Source organism: Armigeres subalbatus, chromosome 3, assembly GCF_024139115.2.
Source record: "Armigeres subalbatus isolate Guangzhou_Male chromosome 3, GZ_Asu_2, whole genome shotgun sequence".
Lineage (NCBI taxonomy): Eukaryota > Metazoa > Arthropoda > Insecta > Diptera > Culicidae > Armigeres > Armigeres subalbatus.
Window position 1 is genome coordinate 20,665,177 of NC_085141.1, and position 22,471 is coordinate 20,687,647.

General features: G+C 38.0%; 1 protein-coding gene across 2 annotated transcripts in view; it reads left to right on the forward strand.

Annotated features, from left to right (window-relative positions):
• Positions 1–6,135: 6,135 nt before the first annotated feature.
• Positions 6,136–22,471, forward strand: part of LOC134220128 (uncharacterized) — a 37,939-nt gene continuing 21,603 nt past the window's right edge. For both annotated transcript variants that reach the window (XM_062699122.1, XM_062699123.1), the window contains exons 1-2: positions 6,136–6,293; positions 7,333–7,778. In XM_062699122.1, the coding sequence (XP_062555106.1) occupies positions 7,590–7,778 (189 nt within the window). In that variant the 5' untranslated portion in view covers positions 6,136–6,293; positions 7,333–7,589. The remainder of the gene's footprint in view (positions 6,294–7,332; positions 7,779–22,471) is intronic.

The following is a 22,471-nucleotide window of genomic DNA, read 5'->3' on the forward strand; positions in this document are numbered from 1 at the left end:
ATGGGCCTAACTAACTTTGACTTCGAACTGAGAAATCAAGAAATGAAAATTCGAATGAAAAAAATATTCCCTATTTTAACAGAGAAACAATATATCAGTTTTTAAATGATTCTCAGACGTAAAAACAGTCGTAGAATTCGAATATAATGTTTGTTTAGCATTTTTCATAAAGTACGGATGGTTTATAAACAGTTTTGTTACTTAGGACCTATTGTTTTTTATTTTTCAGTTGGGACTTGTTACGTAGGACATTATGCAAAGATGACTGCCACTTCGGACCTTAGTATAATTTAATTACATTTTTCAGTTTTACATGTAATAAGTTGATTGTAGGTATTGTTTGCTGTAAATTTCAGTTCAATCAACTACTGCATACGCTGGCGCATTTAATATGCAATTTATATGAGGTTTTCAGTTTTCACGGTTTTCAGCCAAAATATACAGCCCTAAAACAATTTCGCTTGGGAAGTTGATTCTAACTGCCCGATTGAGCTCAGATTGGTAGGAAATGCAGTTGTCCGTGGGAGTCGATAACTTTTTGTTTCCAAAGCCAGTATAGTGGTGTTATTATATGCCTAGTATTTATCCAACAACTAATAACTTCTTTTTATTTACTCTGCATTTCTTTTGTAACTTGTTTCCTATCCGAAAACATTCCATACCGGACCAAGAATCGAACTCGCCATCCATACCTAAACTAAAACGACATCATAACACAGGAAATTTAAATACTCGTGCCCCATAATGATGCTCTTAACAACCTGCGGCAAAGTTCGAGCAATAAAATTAATTCCGTATGATTAAGACTGTTCACTGTCTGTGATGGAATTTCTTTCTAATACACACTGCTCCCATTAATGTGATAAAAGATTAAGTGATTTTCAATAGAAAGTACAGGAATTATGAATTTTCAATTTTTCGCATTTTTTTTCCATTTTTATCTAATGGTTTTGATTTTTCTGTTTTATTTTCGTCTATCGAATAACACGGGACTAATGGCCGAGATCTCTGTATAGTGATCTGAGTCTTGAAATCCAGACGAGCTCCCAAGTCATCACAGTTCAGCAATATGTCAGCACGACGGCCAATGGTAAACCCTCTTCCGTATCGTCAGTGGCAAAGCTCGCTGAAAAACCTAAAATTGCTCAGGATCTTCTGGTAGGCCACATTTTTCCTCCCCTCCAGACCATCGTTAAGGAGAGCGAGTTCCGTTTAATAAAATTTCTCACGGTACTTGTCGCGGCAAACGTTCAGTTATTTAGTTGATTGTTGATCACTAATTCCTTTTCAATGAGCAATGAGCAGTGAGAATAAGAAGTAAGAAGTGTACAATTAGAAGTAAGAGTTGAGTAGTGAGAAATGAGTGGCGTAATGAGTAGTGAGAATGAGGCGCGAGAAGTGAAGAGTATGAAGTGAGTTATGAAGAGTGAGAAAACAAAAGTGAAAAGTGACTAATGAGAAGTGAGATGTGAAGAATGAGAAGTGAAATGAATAGTGAGAAGTGGGAATTGAGAATGAGAAGTAAAAATAGTAAAGTGAGAAATGAGTACTAAGAAGTGAGAAGTGAAAAGTGAGCAGTGATAATTGAAGAATAGTGCATAGTGAGACTCGCTCTAACTCATTCTCACTCACTCGCTCTAACTCATTCTCACTCACTCGCTCTAACTCATTCTCACTCACTCGCTCTATCTCATTCTCACTCACTCGCTCTAACTCATTCTCACTCAATCGCTCTAACTCATTCTCACTCACTCGCTCTAATTCATTCTCACTCACTTGCTCTAACTCATTCTCGCTCACTTTCTCTCACTCATTCACTTTCTCATCCACTCACTCAATCTCACCCATACACACATTCTCACTCACCCGCTCAATCTCACCCACTCACATTCACTAACTCTGGCTCACTCACTTATTCACTCTCACTCAATCACTCACTAACTCTTTCTCACTCACTCACTCTCTCATTCACGTACTTTCACACACTCATTCTCACTCACTCATTCAAACTCACACACTCATTCTCACTTACTTACGTTCACGAATTCTCACTCACTCAATTTTGGTTCGGATTTCTTTATACAAGAGGTGGAAAAATAACGAGAAGAGGGAGATATAGCGAGAGAAAGGGAGAGAATGAGTGTGAGAGAGCGATTAAGTGGGAGAGAAAGAGGAAATGAGTGAGCGAGTGAGTGAAAATGAGTAAGTGAGAGTGGGTGAGTAAGTCAAAGTGAGTGAGTGAGTGAACGAGTGATTGAGTAAAATTGAGTGAGTGAGAATTCGTGAACGTAAGTAAGTGAGAATGAGTGTGAGTTTGAATGAGTGAGTGAGAATGAGTGTGTGAAAGTACGTGAATGAGAGAGTGAGTGAGTGAGAAAGAGTTAGTGAGTGATTGAGTGAGAGTGAGTAAGTGAATGAGCCAGAGTTAGTGAATGTGAGTGAGTGAGATTGAGCGGGTGAGTGAGAATGTGTGTATGGGTGAGATTGAATGAGTGGATGAGAGAGTAAATGAGTGAGAGAAAGTGAGTGAGAATGAGTTAGAGCGAGTGAGTGAGAATGAATTAGAGCGAGTGAGTGAGAATGAGTTAGAGCGAGTGAGTGAGAATGAGTTAGAGCGAGTGAGTGAGAATGAGTTAGAGCGAGTGAGTGAGAATGAGTTAGAGCGAGTCTCACTATGCACTATTCCTCAATTATCACTGCTCACTTTTCACTTCTCACTTCTTAGTACTCATTTCTCACTTTACTCTTTTTACTTCTCATTCTCAATTCCCACTTCTCACTATTCATTTCACTTCTCACAACTCATTTTTTCACTTATCCCCAAGTAACCATGAAGCTATATATGCTTGTAAAAAACACAGCCCCAAAAGTTGACTTAAAGTGGAAAAGGGCAATTATAAGACCGAATAAATGGTTCATTGCTTTGGCATGTTGAAATAAAGCACCAGTAATGCATCGCTGCATTCGTACTGCTGATTTAGAGTATCGTTGTCTGACAGTTGATAAATAAATGCAACAACACATCATTGAAACAGATCTAATGCAATTAGCATTTAGCATGCCGATTTGTGATTGATATATGTGCAATATTGTAATGCTTGGTGTTACTTGGGTCATTCTTCACATCTCACTTCTCATTAGTCACTTTTCACTTTTGTTTTCTCACTCTTCATAACTCACTTCATACTCTTCACTTCTCGCGCCTCATTCTCACTACTCATTACGCCACTCATTTCTCACTACTCAACTCTTACTTCTAATTGTACACTTCTTACTTCTTATTCTCACTGCTCATTGCTCATTGCTTACTTACTCATTTTTTCATTTCTCGCACTTCTCACATTTCTCACTTTTCACTTTTCACATGGGAAGAATTTAGTGAAGTGGATACTAAATTCTTCCCATAATAAATTTCCGTCATAGATTACATATTTCTCGTGCGGAATCAATTCAAACGGAATTGTTTCCCCGCGGGATTTGCATCTCTACATATGGGATTTTAAACCCTACACTTTTCCCGCGATTGGGTTTACACTTCAGGAAAATATTTTTTCGTGTAGACTTCTGCTCCTGTCACGGGAAACGCAAATCCCGCTCCCATTCAAATTACATGGAAGACCAAATCCCGGGACACGTTTTCCGAACTGTAAACCAGCCTTAAACAAATATTCGCTCTTTCACTCAGATTGCTGGTTGGAATTTTTTTGACGTTTACTTTGTCTCGCTCAAACCAACAGCGAATACTCTAGCGACTACTTTAACGAACACTTGGTCAAACGGCTACTCTAACCGACCGTGTCCACCTAGCAAGTAAGCGTACAATATACATCATAAGTTAAATCTATGGATTTTTGCCAATAAATATGTGTGGATTTTTAGTAGTGTACAGAATCATCTTGGTCACTGGCAGAATATTGATCACTTAAGGACCGAGCTGGCGTACAGCAACTTCCACACAGTATGCAAATGTCCATGCTTCTGAAAATCATAAGGTACAAATTAAACAACAGTTTTGAATTAATATATCGAAAGAGAGTTACCATTACTTCTACCGGAATTCAAACTTGCTTCGAACATGGGAAAAAACGCAAATAAACGAACTATTTTTGTTCACATTGTGAAAAATGTAAACATGTTTTGCTCTCTTTCTCTCGCATGCTCTCGTAACTGTCAAGTAACAGTTTCCTCGGTTTCCTCATTTTGGCGATTTGACTATTCCACAACTTTCGGGTTGAAAAAAAGAACTTTTAAATTTACTCTCAGGCCCGATAAAAAATCTCAACACTTTTCAAATATAAAGTACACAATATTTGATAAAATAATGTTTTTTTTCTGTGTGCAGCACCGCGTTTATCGGATTCGGCGAATCATTTTCTTTCGGTCCGATTATCGCCATCAGAAAGCTGGAAACGAAGCACAGAAAGTGTCCCACGAGGGTTTGTGATTTGCCTAACTAACTGAAATCAACAGATGTCGTTAGTGTTTGAACGGCGATGAAAACTGCTGAAAATATTCTACACGCTTGTATCCAGCTTTCCACGCTCGGTAATGGCGGCTTGCTGCTGTGTAAAAATCAATCGGTCACTGTACTGTTTGACACTAGCTGGAGGAAAGCTCGCTGGCGTTCCTGGGTGAGGGGAAGGGAAAAAAGGCCTTTTCGTCAGTGAGTTTTCCTCCAGCTAGTGTCAAAAAGTACAGTGACTGATTGATTTTTACACACCGACAAGCCGCCATTACCGAGCGTGGAAAGCTGGATAATGTTCTTTTTCATGTGCATTGAATGTGTTTCATCACTAGCATTTTTATAAACAATCCACGTTCGATTATGCAGAAATGTTATTGAATTTGAGCCACTAGCATAAACTATTTAATATAACGTGTTTTAAACTTCGTTCCACCAGCTTACGCATTGGCGAAAACAGGAATATGGCGCCTAGTTGTAATAGCTCCTGGGTGAAGTTGGAAACAATTTTCGACATTCTTAAAAATTAAATTTCCCTTGTCATCCATTTCGGTTCAACATCTTCAGAATGGGTATGCATATTTACGAAAGGTGAGGTCAAGTCTGAATTGTTTCTAAAAATATTTATCAAACATATTCTCATTTTCAGGGTATATTGATAATGGTGGAATACGAAATCGTCATGAAGGAAAACACGTTTCAGATCCGCGTATCAGTATGAACAAATTCATCATTGCCGAAATTGATAGCATGTATTTTCAAACTTGTTAAGAAAGCAATAAAAATATATTTTGATTTTCATTTGTTATTCATTGATTTTCTGCTTAGGTACAAAGTGTAATCCCTTGGAATTAAGCGTGGAACAATTGCATGTGATACTAACGTGTTTCGCATTATAATTCTTCAAGCAGTTCAAAAGAATGTAGCGATCTGAATTTTGATATTTGGAACTGGAAATTCACCATGTTTCAATGTGTTCATCATTTAGTGAAAATTCATGTGTGAAACCAGTTGAGTGAACGTGTATTGTCTATGCGAGACATCGCTGGAACGTCGCTGAACCGTCGCGTCGCTCAACCAGCGATCGCTTTCCAGTTTGGTGCTGCGCCGACGCATTAAATTTGCCTGCGTCGCTGGAGCACTTTACTGGAAATGGTCACCAGCGACCAGCGACGTTTCAGTCGAGCGACGTAGTTGAGACAAGTTTATACATGTTCTTGATTTCATCTGTATCGACAATACAATTGATTGAGCGACGTGACCAGGAGGGTGAAACGCCTGTCATCCGCGGTACAATGGCACTCTACCCAACAACGTGACGGTCCAGCGACGTTCTAGCGATGACTCGCATACACAGTAATTTGAACGATGTTTAAACGAACGGGGTTCAAATTAAAAAGTGTTCAGATTAAAAACGGTCATATTACCGGGTGTGCATGGTAAATATTTATTAAGATCCCAACCAGCGAATCACAACTGTACCATTGGTGCAATATAGTGTAAACAATTGAATTACCATATGCTGTACGGTATACAATAGGCTATATTGTTTTTTTAATTTCTTTTGTGTGTAACCTTTTTTTTTGCAGTGTATTAAGGATTCCGACATTATACCGACTTATTGACAGTGCGTGATGTAAAAGCAGTTGAACTAGTCGACATACGGCCGACATATTCGAGTGGTTGCGAGCTTGCGAGTCGAGTTCTGAAAATTATTTTCAACAGAACAACGTCGAATACACGCGAGTTTACGTTGCAGTGAAAATTTTCGTATTCAGCGGGAAAAAATGTGCTCAATCCAGTCAAAAAGTAGTGAAAATTGTTGCTGAAGGTAATTAGAAGGATAAATTGGTAAAATAATGCAAAATTAGTCGTTTTTTTAGCTGAAAATGTAAAAAAAGTTCGTCTCCTGGGCGACTGTGACTCATTTTTTCATAATGTCGGGTGGCAGCAAGAGCAAAAGATGGCGGAGCGCTAGATCGGCTTCAGTTTGAATGTTGGCGCTGTCATGGTTTTTTTTTTGTTTGTGTTAAATCGCAAGGTGTTTCTTTCGAACACGTTCGCTTCGCAAGCGCGATTTGTTTTCTTTGGATAGCTGTTTTTCAATTGTACACCCAGTTCGTCGAAACAAAGTGCTAGATATTAATTGCCTATGTGGCGTTTTGATGTGAGCTTATCTTTTATGATGGTAAACAGTGGGTATATAAAAAGGTTTTCAAGGTCATAGCTGCAAGTTGAATGAATTTCACGCAGGCTTGCGTTCTTTCAAACAGTAACAAACTGTTGAAATCGCCGAAATCTCATTTCTTGACCTGACTAAAAGTTATGTACCACAGGCTAAAGTATTATTTAATGAAATACAAATAGAAAAATGCAATATGTCTATTGCATTTTTCTATTTGTATTCAATATAAAAATCTTTGTAACAAGCAAATTTACGTATAATCATCAAATTATTGTAGACATTAAATTAACATGTTCAAATAAAAAGACCAGTTACCTAAACAAAGTATTACATGACATTTTATGTCGATAATAGGAACATTTTCCATTCTCATCGAGGTACATACTGTTCTGTTCATTCACTTTGGGATTTGAAGAATTATACCCATCCATATTGTTGTGGATAGTTTACCTCTTGAGTTAATGTACCTATTTAACATCATTTAGAATATAAATACAGCCAGCATTAGGGGAGTTGCTGCATACATGTATTACAGCAAAATATTATTATATTGATTATTACGTCTGCTAAACATGTGGTAAAACTCGTAGGCTAGATAGGCTATAAGAGACAATAATTCGAAATAATGATCTGTAAAATGTTTCAGAGTTATTTTTAATCGACATATTTTCTGTTTTCTTTACAGCTCCAACGCAAAGGCAATACACCATTATAGGCACAGCCGTATTAGCATAACAAGTTAATTGAAAAATATTTCAGTGATAGTGAGAAGAAGACAATTAGTGCTAGAAACCCGCCAGTAGGGGTAATTCCCACTAGGCTCGGGGAATACGTATTCAGAAGAGTAGTAATTGAGTGAGTTTAGCGGGTTCGTTTACTGTGTGCTAGTGAAAAATATCAGAAAACAAAACACCGTAATTACGTCAGAGCAATCTAACAACCATGGCCGCTGAAATGAGCCAGGCAGCTGTGAATCGGCGAGCCAAGGAAATTGAGACGGAATACCTCTCCAGCTTGGCAGATCTGAACGTCAACAGTAAACCGTTAATTAATATGTTGACCATCCTGGCGGAAGAGAACCTGGATTACGCTCCGATTATAGTGAATGCCGTCGAAAAGCATCTGGCTAAGGTTTTTATTTGTGTTTACCCATATATTTGTAGCAGTGATATAGCATTCTAAGCCTATACAGTCAACTTTCGCTTGTTCGGCTAAACTCGTAGCCCATCTAGTGAAAGACTTTCGTTAGTTGGGCTGATATTTCAGCTGGCAAATCAGCTAATACAATAGAAATTCAGAGCTGCCAACTGCGAAAAAGAAAAAAAAACTGCCGTTGATGTCATAATTTGACGTCCACCTTCGTTTTAAGTGGGCTACACCCCAACTAACGGGCGCCCAACTAAATCGTAGCTTATCTAAAGATAGCCCAACGAGTGAAATTTGACTGTAGTTGTATTATTCATGCGCCTTATATTACGATTTGAAGCAGAGGATTTCAGGATGTACGTTTTCATAGTTATCTATCGTTCTGATGTGGCGAAGTGCAATTAAATCCTCTGCTTGCCACTATCTTGTAACATTCGCCTTTGTTTCAGATACAGCTCAAAAATGTGATGGCTGTACGAGATTTAGTGGTAAACTATTTTGCGGCACTGTAACTCATTTTTGTTTACCCATTTTGATCCGTTTTTGTCACGCACATTTTTATAGCTCAAATTTAATACTCGGATATAATACTGCAAACAACTTAAGCACAACTTTTATTTCTGACATATCTAGCAAAAACAGAACAAAACTGCGGTTTGTTAAACAGACACTGAGCAAACCAATAGTGACTTATCTGCAGAATTAGTGCCATATGTAGTACAATTATTACGTCAGGTCTTATGAGGGAAGGGGTCTGTTGTTATCTTACTTAAAAAAAAATGTATGAAAATAATCGTACATGAGAAACTCAGAAAATAACTTCTTACGTAATAAGTGTAAGGCCTCAGGTCGTGTATTTTATAATAATTGTTTTGCTGTAATGCCGGGACAAATAATAATTCTCGCTTAACTTTTCAAAGGGACCTAAGTAACATTTTATTCATGAATTAATTTGAGTACTGCAATCAAAAGCTTTCATGTTTTTATGTTGATTGCGCTATTCAAATTAATTCATGAAAAAAAATGTTACTTAGGTCTTTTTGAAAAGTTAAGCGAGAATTCTTTCTTTTGTCTTCTCGGTCTTTGCATAAAGAATGGGGCGGGAATAAAAAAAATAATCGAAAAACCTATCAGTTTTCTTAAAAGATTTTCTCAAAAAGTTTAATTCCCGCCGAGAATAATGAAATCTCGCTTAACTTTTCAAAAGGACCTAAGTAACATTTTTTTCATGAATTAATTTGAATAGCGCAATCAACATAACAACATGAAATATATTGATTGCAGTATTCAAATTAAATCATGAAAAAAATGTTACTTAGGTCACTGAAAAGTTAAGCGAGAAATGAAGTCTCAAAAAAATTGAGGGGGTCGAAGATAGAAGGGAATAATATTTTTCCGGGCTAAATTTAGATCACATAATATTGAGCAATCGCTTATCACGTGACATGCATACTGCATGACAGTTTTACTGTAGAATAACAAATAAAAATGAGTGTTTTGACGTAAACTACGTCTAAGGGGAAGACTCGGATACAGGATGTAAAATAAAAAAATACAAATTCCAAAACGGTCAGGAAATTAGGAGAGATTTCAATCGCTCCTTTATCTATTGGTGGATTTCCGAGACCAGTGAAAATTTCAGAGTCTCGTTACGACCGCTGTCTGGGGCGGTTGGTTTTTGCGCTCTACTTATGTGCGGTCAGATTCGGATAAAAAAATAGAACAATAGAACCAGAGCAATGACCGTGGTCGAAGCAAACGTGTAGTGTTTATATTTTATAAAAAAAAGTGCTACAGATGCTGGACATGTTCGCGTAAGCAAGGAATGATCGATTATTAACAAGGGCAATGCCCTTGCTAATAATTCATTTAAGTCTACACTGATGGACTTAAATATTCATCATATTTTCATAGTAAAATCTCTAAATGCACAAACATGTTCAGCATAAGGATAATTCTAGACCGACGTTTGAAAAGAACGTTGAAGCCAAATTTTGACGTGAGTCTAAGGGGAAGGCTTGGATACAGAGGGTAAAATAAAAAGTTTAAAATCAAGCCCTCACGAAATCATGTAAGTTTTAAACGTTATTAGCGCCTTTATTTTTTGATGATTTTTTCAGATTTATATATCAATCGACTCGAATAATCGACAGTAATTTTCCAGTTTTATCAAAACTTTTGATTACACAGGGGAACAAAATTTAACCTTTTGCGGGTCCTCAGAACCAATTAATGTGTCTTCAGTAGATTTTGGCTCGCTGAATCCGAATCTGTCCTAGATATGCTCTAAGACGTCCAAATTTTGAGATATAGCTACATACCCACCGCTAATTTGAAGAAAATGGCATTTTTCGAAGGACCTTCATGTAGTATATAAACATAATTTTAGGTCAATCAATACCCGAAACGGTATAAGCATATCTGTTCTAATGAATTTTCATCAGATTTGCACGTTACAATTGTTTTCTATCCGGTTTTTCTTAAATTTAAATTCAGTGAATTTAATTTAAAAATATACCATGCAAGTCCGTTTCAAAAACTTGCATGCAAACGCCATCACCACAAGTTCGAATCCACCAGAAAATCAACGACATGCGGCCATAGGAACTGGGATATGAAAATGTTGAATGAAGCATGGAGATACTAGTCAGTTTGTAAATATATGTTTCATTCGACTTTCAATAAAATATCCATTTTTTTTTTCATTTTATGCTTAACATTTCTCCTCCTAAAAATGTTATTCTGCTCGATTTCTGGTTGTAGGGTAAACTGGGGTAAAATGCACCCCCGGGGCAAAACGACTTTTTGGAAGTTTTGGCGGTTTTACAGACATATTTCCAAGAATGTTTACTGTTAGATTCGTAGTTCGAGATCCGAACTACATGCGCTGTAGTAAATACTCTCGAAAAATTGTCGAAAATGTCTTCAAAAACGTCAAAGGGTCGTTTTGCCTCGGGGGTGCATATTACCCCAGTTTCCTCTATTTTTTTTGATCGATCAACTTCCAATAACCACACGTAATCTGTTATCATTTTGCAATTGTGTTGTGCTATATATAGTGCGAACATGATGATCCAGAAAGTTCCTTACTTTTAAACAACAAGGAAACAGATCGGATTGCAATTTGAACAAATTCAAATTCTCTACTAGATCCCCTACCAGAGCATTCAAGCCACATTGACTAATAAACCACATTCCGGCACTCGGAAAATAAGTTGAAACTTAAACATTTTGTAACTTCATCGAAAATTGTCTCATTCATGCCGTTGTTTTGTTAAATTAGAGAAATATCAGAGTGCAGAATTGGCGGATCATCCAACCATATGCTCGGGTAACTGTAAAATGTGAACAGCACACAAGTGGAGCGGAGGCCAAGTTTTTTTTTCTGGCGCATAACTTTGCGTCCTAGCACATAACTAAGCTTAATAAAACTAGTGAATTTCTTCTCGTTTCACTGTTATAAGCTGGCCATAGATAAAAGAAATTGCATTGGAATTATTCCAACATCCACGCAGCATTTTCAACGCGAATCAAAGTCCCCCAAGCACGAGTAGGTTGTTGACGTTTTCCGGTTTCTGTTGCGTAGCCATCAACGTCGCTTCAACTTGTATGCAATCATACACAAGAACGATCGAATGCAACTTATCGATTCGATGATTGATTTTGCTAATTGATAGTTTTCCGCCCAAATTTCTATCATTGGAATGATCATAAATAGCAGGAATAATCAAAATATGTAGAATTGCATACAGTTCTCGTTCTTGCTTTATTCGAATGAACATAATAAAGGAGCTTCAATTGACAGTAAATACACCTTATCACTTGAGCAATTATTGAAAATGTATCGCGCCATATAACATATAATATAACATTTTTTTTTTGCTTGGCAAACTATTATATTGAATTCTTGTTACTTTCCTTTCAAAACCGTTCACAGAAAATAACCAGGCTTGTACACAAGTCTTCGAAGTGGCTTGCATAAAACATATTTTTAAATAACTTTCACTTACTAAAATTGTAAATAAATCACACTTATTATGTTTAACTTGCTCAAAATGCACCACATTTCGAAAGATTAGATGTTTGTGATCCATTTCAGACTTTGATTGACTAGTAATTCTTTTTATAGGGTTAACGATGGCTGTTCCAAAATGTTCAAAATCATTGATTTTACGAAATTTATTGAGGTATATCTTAAAATCTCGACGTGTAAGACAAATCTGAAGTCAGATTCGGATTCAGCGAGCCAAAATCTACTAGGGACACATTATTTGGTGTTAGGGACAAAATATTGTGGTGTTACCCAGCCATTCCAATAAGACATCGATGCAAAATGATTCGATATCTGTCAAAAGTAATCTTGCTCTGCGAGCAGTGTTATTCGGTAATTATTGAAATGTCACTTTTAAGTTTAATTTCAATTTATCTTTATTAGAGAGGTTTGAGGCCCTCCTTAGCGTGCGGTAAGAAGCGTGGCTACAAAGCAAAACCTTGCTGAAGCTGGCTGGTTTCGATTCTCAGTTCGGTCTAGGAAATTTCGGGTTGGAAATCATCTCGACTTTGCTGGGCATAAAAGTATCATCGGGTTAGCATCACGATTACAAATGCAAAAATGGTAACGTGGTCTAGTAACCTTTCAGTTGATAACTGTGGAAGTGCTTAATTAACTTAACACTAAGGGTCTGTCTCATTTGGAGAATTAAACTGAAATTAAACTTAAAAGTGACATTTCAATAATTATCAAATAACCCTGCTCGCAGAGCAAGATAACTTTTGACAGATATCGAATCATTTTGCAATGATGTCTTATTGGAATTGCTGGGTAGCACCAGCCATTCTTATGACTGGGTTATTTGCTAATTTTCGAACTGTCACTTTTAAGTTTAATTCTCCAAATGAGACAGAGCCTAAGCTGCGAGGCGGCAAGGTCCCAGTGAAGGATGTACCACAGACAAACAGACATAAAACATTGAACATTTACTCATAAAAATCCATCGTTGTACAAACACTAACGACATCTGTTGTTTTCACTTAGTTGGGCACGAACCAGATGGCAAATGTCAAACTAGAACAAATCTAATGTGCGCGCCACTTGTGACCGATTGGCCAACTAATAATTATTTAAAATGGCCAGTAAATCAATGAGAATTTCATGAATGTTATGTCCGTTTGCCTGTGGATGTACTGCCAATGTAGAAGATTAGAGAGGTTTGCAGCCCTGGGCTGGCACACCTCTTAACATAATGTCAAAAAATTGCATTGTTCGGTTGCCATTTACGTTGGAGGTTTTCCTCCGAGAAGAACAATTTGTCAGTCGTGACGGTAAGGCGCGTTCCCCAAAACGCCACCATATGGGCTGCGCATCTGGCGACTGACGAGGGTTTGATGGGGTAATCGAACTCATGAACATCCGCTTATAAGGCGAACGTTAAGCTAATTAATTGGTGAACGATCGGTGCAGAACAGCCTTGAAACTCGCGTTACTTCGTTCTGCGTTGTGCGGAAAAACTGCATACCGTTTACCAAAACGAACATCGCTACATCTCTACCCCATATATCCAACATCCCAGTGATTACTTGTGGAAGTGCAGATGACTATTAATGTGAGTATCACGTCAACATATTCCTACACATTCCTTAAATGACCTGCATTCGGACACGACCGGCGCCGGTATTGCCTAATTTTGGGTCCCCAGTTTTTACACATTGAAGGGGATACCTATTGGTCTCAAATATCATCTGGTGGTTTCGCTGGCTTGGCAATATCGGAGTAGCAACCGTGGGCAGTGCTGCATGCTCATGCTCAAACCAGTGACATAGGTAATCAAATTAATTATCTTATAATCTTGTTGCATAATGGCACTACATTCCTAAATGCTCCAAACTGTTTTACGTAGTTTACATTGGACGGTCGTGTCTTGTACATAACCCTTCTGATTTTTTAAACCATTTAAGAAAAACCCTGATTAATCCACCTAGCGGTATTGGTGCCTTTCTCGTAAAAAAAAACTAAAAAGTATGAGTAAGTGTTTTTTAGCGTGTTTTGCGCATAGAAAATAGTATTTTGGCCATAACTTCTGATCCCATAGTCCAATTTGGCCAATTTTCAATAGCAAACTATGAGACAGGATTCTCAGTCGAATGGAACTTGTTGCGAGTAATTCGGCCACCGCTAAGTTTCAAAAGTTTGTCTACAAAATTTTGTACACATACATACATACACACACATAAATACACACACAGAGACATCATCTCAGTTCATCGAGCTAAGTCGATTGGTATATAACACTATGGGTCTCCGGGCCTTCTATAAAAAGTTTGTTTTTGGAGCGATCATATAGCCTTTACCGTATACTTAGTATACGAGAAAGGCAAAACATTCACCCACGATTTTCAACAAACTGTAGCAGATCCAATTGATCACCAATCGAATCGGATATCCTTCTACCCTATAACTTGGGATATCCATCCTAAAACAAATGTATGATAGAATTGATATGAATTACTTTTGGTTTTTTTTTTTTTTTTCCTTGTCGGGTATATTTTATTACTGCGACCATTTTTTTGATCTATTGTAATATATTCCCCTTTTTTTCTTGCTATGTCATTATGGCGTATCGCTATTGGAAGTGATCGTCATTGTTTGACTAACAGCTTCTCCCCAACACGGCTCAGCTTTTCGAATGAAATGCACCACCGAATTGGGATTTGTTCTACCAAGCTCAAGTGGTTCTATAAGCCCCTTGGTGAAGAACTTTTGTCTTGTTCGAAAAATTGCCGGACAACGGCATAACAGATGCTCCGAATCTTCTTTTTCTATGTCGCAGAAGCGACATAGATCATTCTGAAGTTTCCCTATAAGCTTCAAATGACATCGACTCGGACAATGACCTGTAATGAGACCCGTATAAGTGCTTAGGTCTCTTTTAGATAATTCTAAGATGTTGCGAGTCATGGAAACATTCGGAGTGATAAAACGTTTCGATTGCCTGGCATTAGTTGCGTTCCTAAAATTGGTTTCTATTTTCATAGATTCCCATACCTTCAGCTCCATACGAAGAGAAGAAGTTGGTAAGCTGCAAAAAGGTTCCGGTCCTGTAAACCGACTTGATGATCCGAGTCTTGCCAGCATATCGGCTTTTTCGTTACCATCTATTCCACAGTGTCCTGGAACCCAATATAGATTAACTTGGTTCCGACAAGACAATTTTTGGAGGGACTGAATGCATTCCCAAACTTGTTTTGAAGTGCATGTTGCCGACTTCAGAGCATTCAAAGCTGCTTGGCTGTCGGACATTATCAGCAGAGGAGCGACATCCATTTTTTACTATGGATTTTGATAGGTTTGCCTGTTCGTTCTTTTTTGGGGGATAAATTTATCCCCCAGTGTCAAATTACCCCAATACTGATTTATTTTGCAATAGTATGTGCGTGAATTTTTAATGTTTACGTTTTTACAGGAGAATATGATGCAAAACGCCCATACCACTCAATAATGCAACATGATACAATCATGAGAAAATAGAGAAAAATTTAACAAATTATCAATTAAAACAATTTTACACTTGATTCCATGCTTCAAACGTAAGAATGTTCAACTTATTTGCTCAATTATCTAGAATGCTAGTTGCACAAGGTACTGTCTATGCCTTTGTTCGTTTTATATCATTTTCACTCTCGCAATTGTTTATGTTGCATTCGCAGTGCACTCGTATTGGTGATTCAGAAAAGATGTGACAAAGATGGCGTAGCTTGTCATCCCCGTGGACATTATGCATATATTTGAGTGTCTGTAGTTCCTACGCAAACATATTACAGAACACTCTAGAATTGCGTGAACTTCCGCTTGGAATACGGATGGCCAACTTCCCATGGGAATCGATATGTCTATCCCAGGGCCAGTAACTCCTGCTCCCACATGGTTGTTCAATTTTGAACCGTCAGTATAAAACGTAATTGATCCTGAACGAAGTGTTGGTCCTCCATTCAACCATGTATTGCGCCCAGGATCAATTACTTTGAATAGTCTATTGAAATTGTATTTTTCTACATCCAGTCCTCATTGTTTATTACTAGGGAGTTTATACTGAAGTTTTTAGAATGCTAAGATGACCCTTAAGGTCACCTCCTAAGAGGTTTTCGGATCTTCTGATCCTCAAGGCAATCTTTTCAGCTTCTAATTGTACAATTTGATGCAGAGGAAGCATGTACAGTAAAGCATTTAGTGCACTCGATGGTGTACTGCTCATTGCACCTGTAATTGAGATAGTCGCTAATCGTTGAAGTTTTTCGAGCTTCATCTGAGCACTCTTCTCTTTCGTCTTTGGCCACCAGACCAACGAACCATAGGTAATTCTTGGTTTTACTATAGCTGAATATATCCAATGGATCATTTTCGGCTTAAGTCCCCATTTCCTACCAAAAGTTCGTTTACTAATCCATAGAGCATTTGTCGCTTTATTAATGGCGTGTTCTAAATGCATGTTCCAGTTAAGTTTGCTATCAAGAACTACGCCAAGGAATTTGACTGTATTTGAAAGTTCCAATCGTGTACCTTTCAATGTCATGTTGTTTAGTGAGAATTTCCTCCTACGCGTGAAGGGCACAATAGTGGTTTTGGACGGATTTACACTCAATCCTTCTCTATCGCACCATGTGGAGACATAGTTTAAAGCAGTTTGCATTCTGTTGGCGATAATGTCATTGTATTTGCCTCGTACTATTATGACAATATCGTCAGCGAAACCAATTACTTCAAGCCCTGGGCTATAAGGTATTTGAGAAGATCATCTACTATTAAAGACCACAGTAAAGGTGATAATACGCCTCCTTGTGGGCACCCTTTGATTGCTCTAACACTAATGTGAGAGTTTCCAAGGTTAGCTGATATTTCTCTTTTGTTAACATTTCTTTAATCCAATCTACAATGCATTTATCGAAGCCACGATTTGACATTGCCTTTTTATGGAATTATGAGAAGTGTTGTCAAAAGCTCCCTCTATATCTAAGAAAGCAGCAAGAGAAATTTCTTTTGCTTCAAAAGATTTTTCTAATTTTGTAACAACTGCATGTAATGCGGTTACTGATGACTTACCTTCCTGATAAGCGAATTGGTGTTTGCTTAACGGTAGTTGGGTTAAATATGATGACTTGATATGTTCATCTATTATTTTTTCCATTGTTTTCAGTAGAACGGAGGACAAGCTTATAGGCCTAAAGGATTTTGGTGAGGTTTTATCCTTTTTATTTGCCTTGGGGATAAATGTCACCCGTACTTGTCGCCAAACTGATGGAATGTAGCTCAACGATAAACTTGCTTGAAACAGCTTTGTGAGGATAGGTATTAAAATTGCCTTACCTTTTTGCAGTAGTACAGGAAAAATTCCATCACTACCCGGTGATTTGAAAGGTTCAAAGGAATCTATTGCCCATTCAACCTTTCTTTCAGTAAAAATTTGTGTGGCCAGAATACGTGCATCGTTCCTGGATCTTTCTAGCTCAGTCATTTCGTTCACTGTTCCATGAATCTGATGGCTGATTTCAATGATTTCAGTTCCTATTGCATTCGCATTTAGGTCTTCATTTGAACTGATAATAGACCCCGGAAAATGAGTGTTCATCATCAATTCTAAAGTTTCACTCACAGATGTAGTGAATAACTTTTGGTTTGTCATAAGACGAGTTTGTACCATCCCATTTAATTCCGCCACTTGATTGTACCTTGACAGATACGTATTTCGACCTCAACAGTAAGGTCGTCTTCAGTGTCTCGTACTTGACTCGACGAAGTCTTATGACAAGTGAAGACATTTCACTAAAAAGCTCAAAATATTTTTTTTCCTTTTGTTTTCATTCTCCGAACCAAATATCAAAAGTCTGTCAAAAAGGCGCTTGGTGCGGTTTCATTGAATTTCGTGCAATTTTGCTTTACATGATAAAATAAATACTCGCGTAACATATGATTATGGCTTATAAACAAAAACCGAGATTTTTGATTTTCTAGCATAATCTAGTGGGCTTTGTGGCCGTGCGGTTAGCAATGTCAGTGTGTGGGAGTGTTGGTTCGATTCCCGCCCCGGTAAGGACAAAACTTTTTGTGATACGAAAAAACTCTCCATTGGTCCATTGGGTATTGTGTGTCCTGTCTGTTGTCTCATGCTAGGTGTTAAGTGTTCAGTCTGTACGACCTTGTAACTTTTTTAGTTTTGATTGTTTCAAGCTGTTTCGTATTTTTTGTTATTGTTTCCAATGTTTTAGTAGTTTTTTTACGCTTCCTTGACCCGATAATAAGTGTAAACTAACCAATTTTCGTTCCCAATAAAACATACAACTACATCTGAAAGATTGCGTAGCACGGCACCTATTGAAAAGCCGAATTGAGCAACAAGAGTATATTATGAGAAAACAAAAACCATTCGATTTTGGCAACATAAATGTTCCGAACGTGTTTGCCAATTCAAATGGGGTTTGTAGATGATTTGTATATGCAACTCCAGTAGTAGCTGCCAATTGAAAATAATATAGTTTTTGTATTTGAAATTTCCCATTAGATACGTAATTTATGTTTTGGGTGTAGGGGAATGCTGCTGATATACATCTTGTACACCCCCGAAAATAATTATAAAGCATTCCCTGATTTTCATACAAAATGGTCATGTTTGAGGATCAAAATTTCGATTTCTAGCGATTAGACTGAAGACATTTTCAGCATCCCAGCTTTAAATGACCGAAATTTTTAAATAATGATGTTTTTTTTGTATTTCTCGTACAACAAAGTTGTACCGAAAGGCTATCATTTCACTCCAAATACGAGCTTTTTATAAAAGTCTCGGAGACCCATAGTGCTATATACCAATCGACTAAGCTCGACGAACTGAGCACATGTCTGTCTGTCCGTGCGTATGTGTGTGCACAAAGGCTAAGAAAAACATTAGACAACTTTTCAAATAGTAATCTTTAACCGATTGTCTCGCAACAAGTGGCATTCGACAGAGGACATCCTAGTTGATCACTATTCAATTTGATAACGATCGATCGAGTTATTAAGAAAATAGTACATGGAATTATATTAGCTCCATATAAGGTTGGTGTCTTGGCTAAATGCGAGAAAGGCAGTATCACTACTCGGTGAATTAAGTTGGGTTTTTGTATACATGCTTACTGAAAAGGCACGTTTCAGTTGGAAATAATTATAAATCCACTTGTGTGGAGCTTCATATGTGGTGGCTTTATAATTACTAAAACTAAACTAAAACGTGCTTAAGTAATTTTGTTTAAAACATGCATACAAAACAATCATTTTAAAAATAAGCCGGGATACTAAAAATGTCCTCAATCTAATCGCTAGAAATCGAGATTTTGTTCCTCAAACATGATAATTTTGCAACGAATGCGTTGTAATTATTTTCGGGTGTAGATGCTAAATTCACAGATAAATTATTCGTTTGAATCGTTAAAAGATTTTATAATGTACGATTGAATTAATTCGTGCTACCATTTGGAGCTCTCATACATATTTATACATGGTTCCTTAATTAACCCTTTTGTTACCGACAGGGTACCCGGGTACCTTTTTCGTTTTCAAGTGAAATTTTTTTAGGGTTCTGAACATCGCAGGAAATTGAAACTCCGTGACATCTTCCAACTCGGCAAAATTAAGGTTTGAGTGGTACGAAAATGAAAATCCAGTAAGGGGGCTTGGGAGGGGCTTCTGAATATTTTTACCCCGTAACGTACCGACAGGGTACCCGGGTACCCACGTTTTGTTATGACCATAACTTCGTCAGTTTTCAACCGATTTGGACGATTCCGTTTGCTATGGATTAAGAAATTCATCCTCTATCCGTTCCATGTCACGTAGGACCGATCCGGATTACCTGGTTACCGGAGTTCCGGATTTGCTAGACCATGTCTCAAAAATGGAGAAGTTGATCTTATAGAATCCAAATGATGATTTCTTGTACCCTGAGCTACCAGTTTCGCAGAAAATTCGAGGATTATGACTTCCCAACGTATTAGGACCATGTGATCATATGGACTCGGAACGGACATCCCGGAATAGGTTCCCGTGGGCCCTATAGTGGCCGCAAATTCATTCCTGGCAATATGGGTATCAAAATTCTTGAAATTGTTTCGGGAACATGTTATTCATATAGTTGAAACCATAGGATGGATATGAACCGGAACGGTCATTCTGGAACAGGTTCCCGGAGGGCCCGTAGTGGCCAAAAACTCATTTAGAATAAACCCTAGCAATATGGGTATCAAAATTCTTGGAATTGTTCCGGAAACATGTTTTCCATGTAGTTGAAACCATAGGATGGATATGAACCGGAACGGTCATTCTGGAACAGGTTCCCGGAGGGCCCGTAGTAGCCAAAAACTCATTTTGAATAAACCCTAGCAATGTGGGTTTCAAAATTCTTGGAATTGTTCCGGAAACATGTTTTCCATGTAGTTGAGAACATAGGATGGATATGAACCGGAACGGTCATTCTGTAACAGGTTCCTGGAGGGCTCGTAGTGGCCAAAAACTCATTTAGAATAAACCCTAACAATATGGGTATCAAAATTCTTGGAATTGTTCTGGAAATATATTTTCCATGTAGTTAAGACCATAGGATGGATATCAACCGGAACGGTCATTCTGGAATAGGTTCCCCGAGGGTCCGCAGGGGCCAAACACTCATTTAGAATAAACCCTGGCAATATGGGTATCAACATTTTTGGAATTGTTCCGGAAACATGTTTTCCATGTACTTGAGACCATAGATTGGATATGACCCGGAACGGCCATTCTGGAACAGGCTCCCGTAGGGGATGGCCTAAAGTGATCATTAATTCATTTGGTAAAATCCCTGGCAATATGGGTATCAATATTCTTGGAATTGTTCCAGAAACACGTTTCCATGTAGTTGAGACCATAGGATGGATATCAACCGGAACGGTTATCTGGAACAAGTTCCCGGAAGGCCAGCAGGGGCCAAAAACTCATTTAGAATAAACCCTGGCAATATGGGTATCAAAATTCTTGGATTTTTTTCTGAAACATGTTATTCATAAAGTTGAAACCATAGGATGGATATCAACCAGAACAGTCATGCTAGAACAAGTTCCCGAAAGGCCTTTAGTGGCCACAATCTCATTTAGAAGACACCCTGGCATCAAAGTTCTTGAAATATTTTCGGAAACATGTTTTTCCAAGAAGATGGGACTGATGTTGGGTCATCAGGCTGAATGGCTGTTAGGCCGAATGGTTATTGGGTCGAATGAGAAGTGAGGAGTGAATAGTGAGAAGTGAGCAGTGAGAAATTGAAAGTAAAAAGTGAAATGAGAGAAATGAGAAGAGAGAAGTGAAAAGTTACACAGTGTTGACCCGATTTTGTCACTCCCCGATTTTATCTACCTCCGACTTTATCACATTTTCGACCCGATTTCATCACGTTCCGCTTTTGTCACGTTTTTGACCAATTTTGCATCCATAAATTTTTTTGAAAATTTCAGTTGTTCTTTTTATTTTTGTAAATTATTCAGCAAACACCAATGATACTTACAGAGTCTGTGGTTCATTATAAATCATTTCTGAGTAACTGTCAAGAATTTTTAAGTCTTTTTGACAAGAAATAACGGGAAAAGAAGAGAGCAAGTGTTTCTTCTAAATGAGGGTCCCCTCGGAAACCTGTGTGAGAATGACCGGTCCATTGTCAAACCATCTTATGGCCTAATAACCCAAAAGATCATGCTTCCGAGACAATTTCATGAATTGTGATACCCACATTGCCTGGGCTTCTTCAAAATGAGTTTGTAGCCACTTTAGGCCCCACGGGAACCTGTTCCAGGATGACCGGTCCGTTGTCAAACCATCCAATGGTTCAATTACTTATCAGATCATGCTTCCGAAACAATTTCATGAATTTTGATACCCATATTGTCAGGGTTTCTTCAGAATGAGTTTGTGGCCACTTTAGGCCCCACGAGAACCTGTTCCAGAATGACCGGCCCGTTTTCAAACCATCCTATGGTCCAATTACTTATCGGATCATGCTTCCGATACAATTTCATGAATTTTGATACCCATATTGCCAGGGTTTCTTCAAAATGAGTTTGTGGCCACTTTGGGCCCCACGGGAACTTGTTCCAGGATGACCGGCCCGTTGTCAAACCATCCAATGGTTCAATTACTTATCAGATCATGCTTCCGAAACAATTTCATGAATTTTGATACCCATATTGCCAGGGTTTCTTCAGAATGAGTTTGTGGCCACTTTAGGCCCCAAGAGAACCTGTTCCAGGATGACCGGTCTGGTGTCAATCCATCCTATGGTCCAATTACTTATCGGATCATGCTTCCGATACAATTTCATGAATTTTGATACCCATATTGCCAGGGTTTCTTCAAAATGAGTTTGTGGCCACTTTAGGCCCGACGGGAACCTGTTTCCGGAATAACCGTTCCGGGATTAATTCATAAAAAGGTCCTGTAACGTAGTTAAGTTATATTCTTTAAATTTCCAATGAAGTTTATTAGTCATCACGCAAGAAATCTTCATTTGGTTGAATATATATCTTCAATTCACACATACTTTGGGACTTGGCCCAGTTAATCCGGAATTTCGGTCACCAGGTAATCCGAATCGGTTCTCTGTAACATGTATCGAATAGCGGGTAAGTTCCTGCAT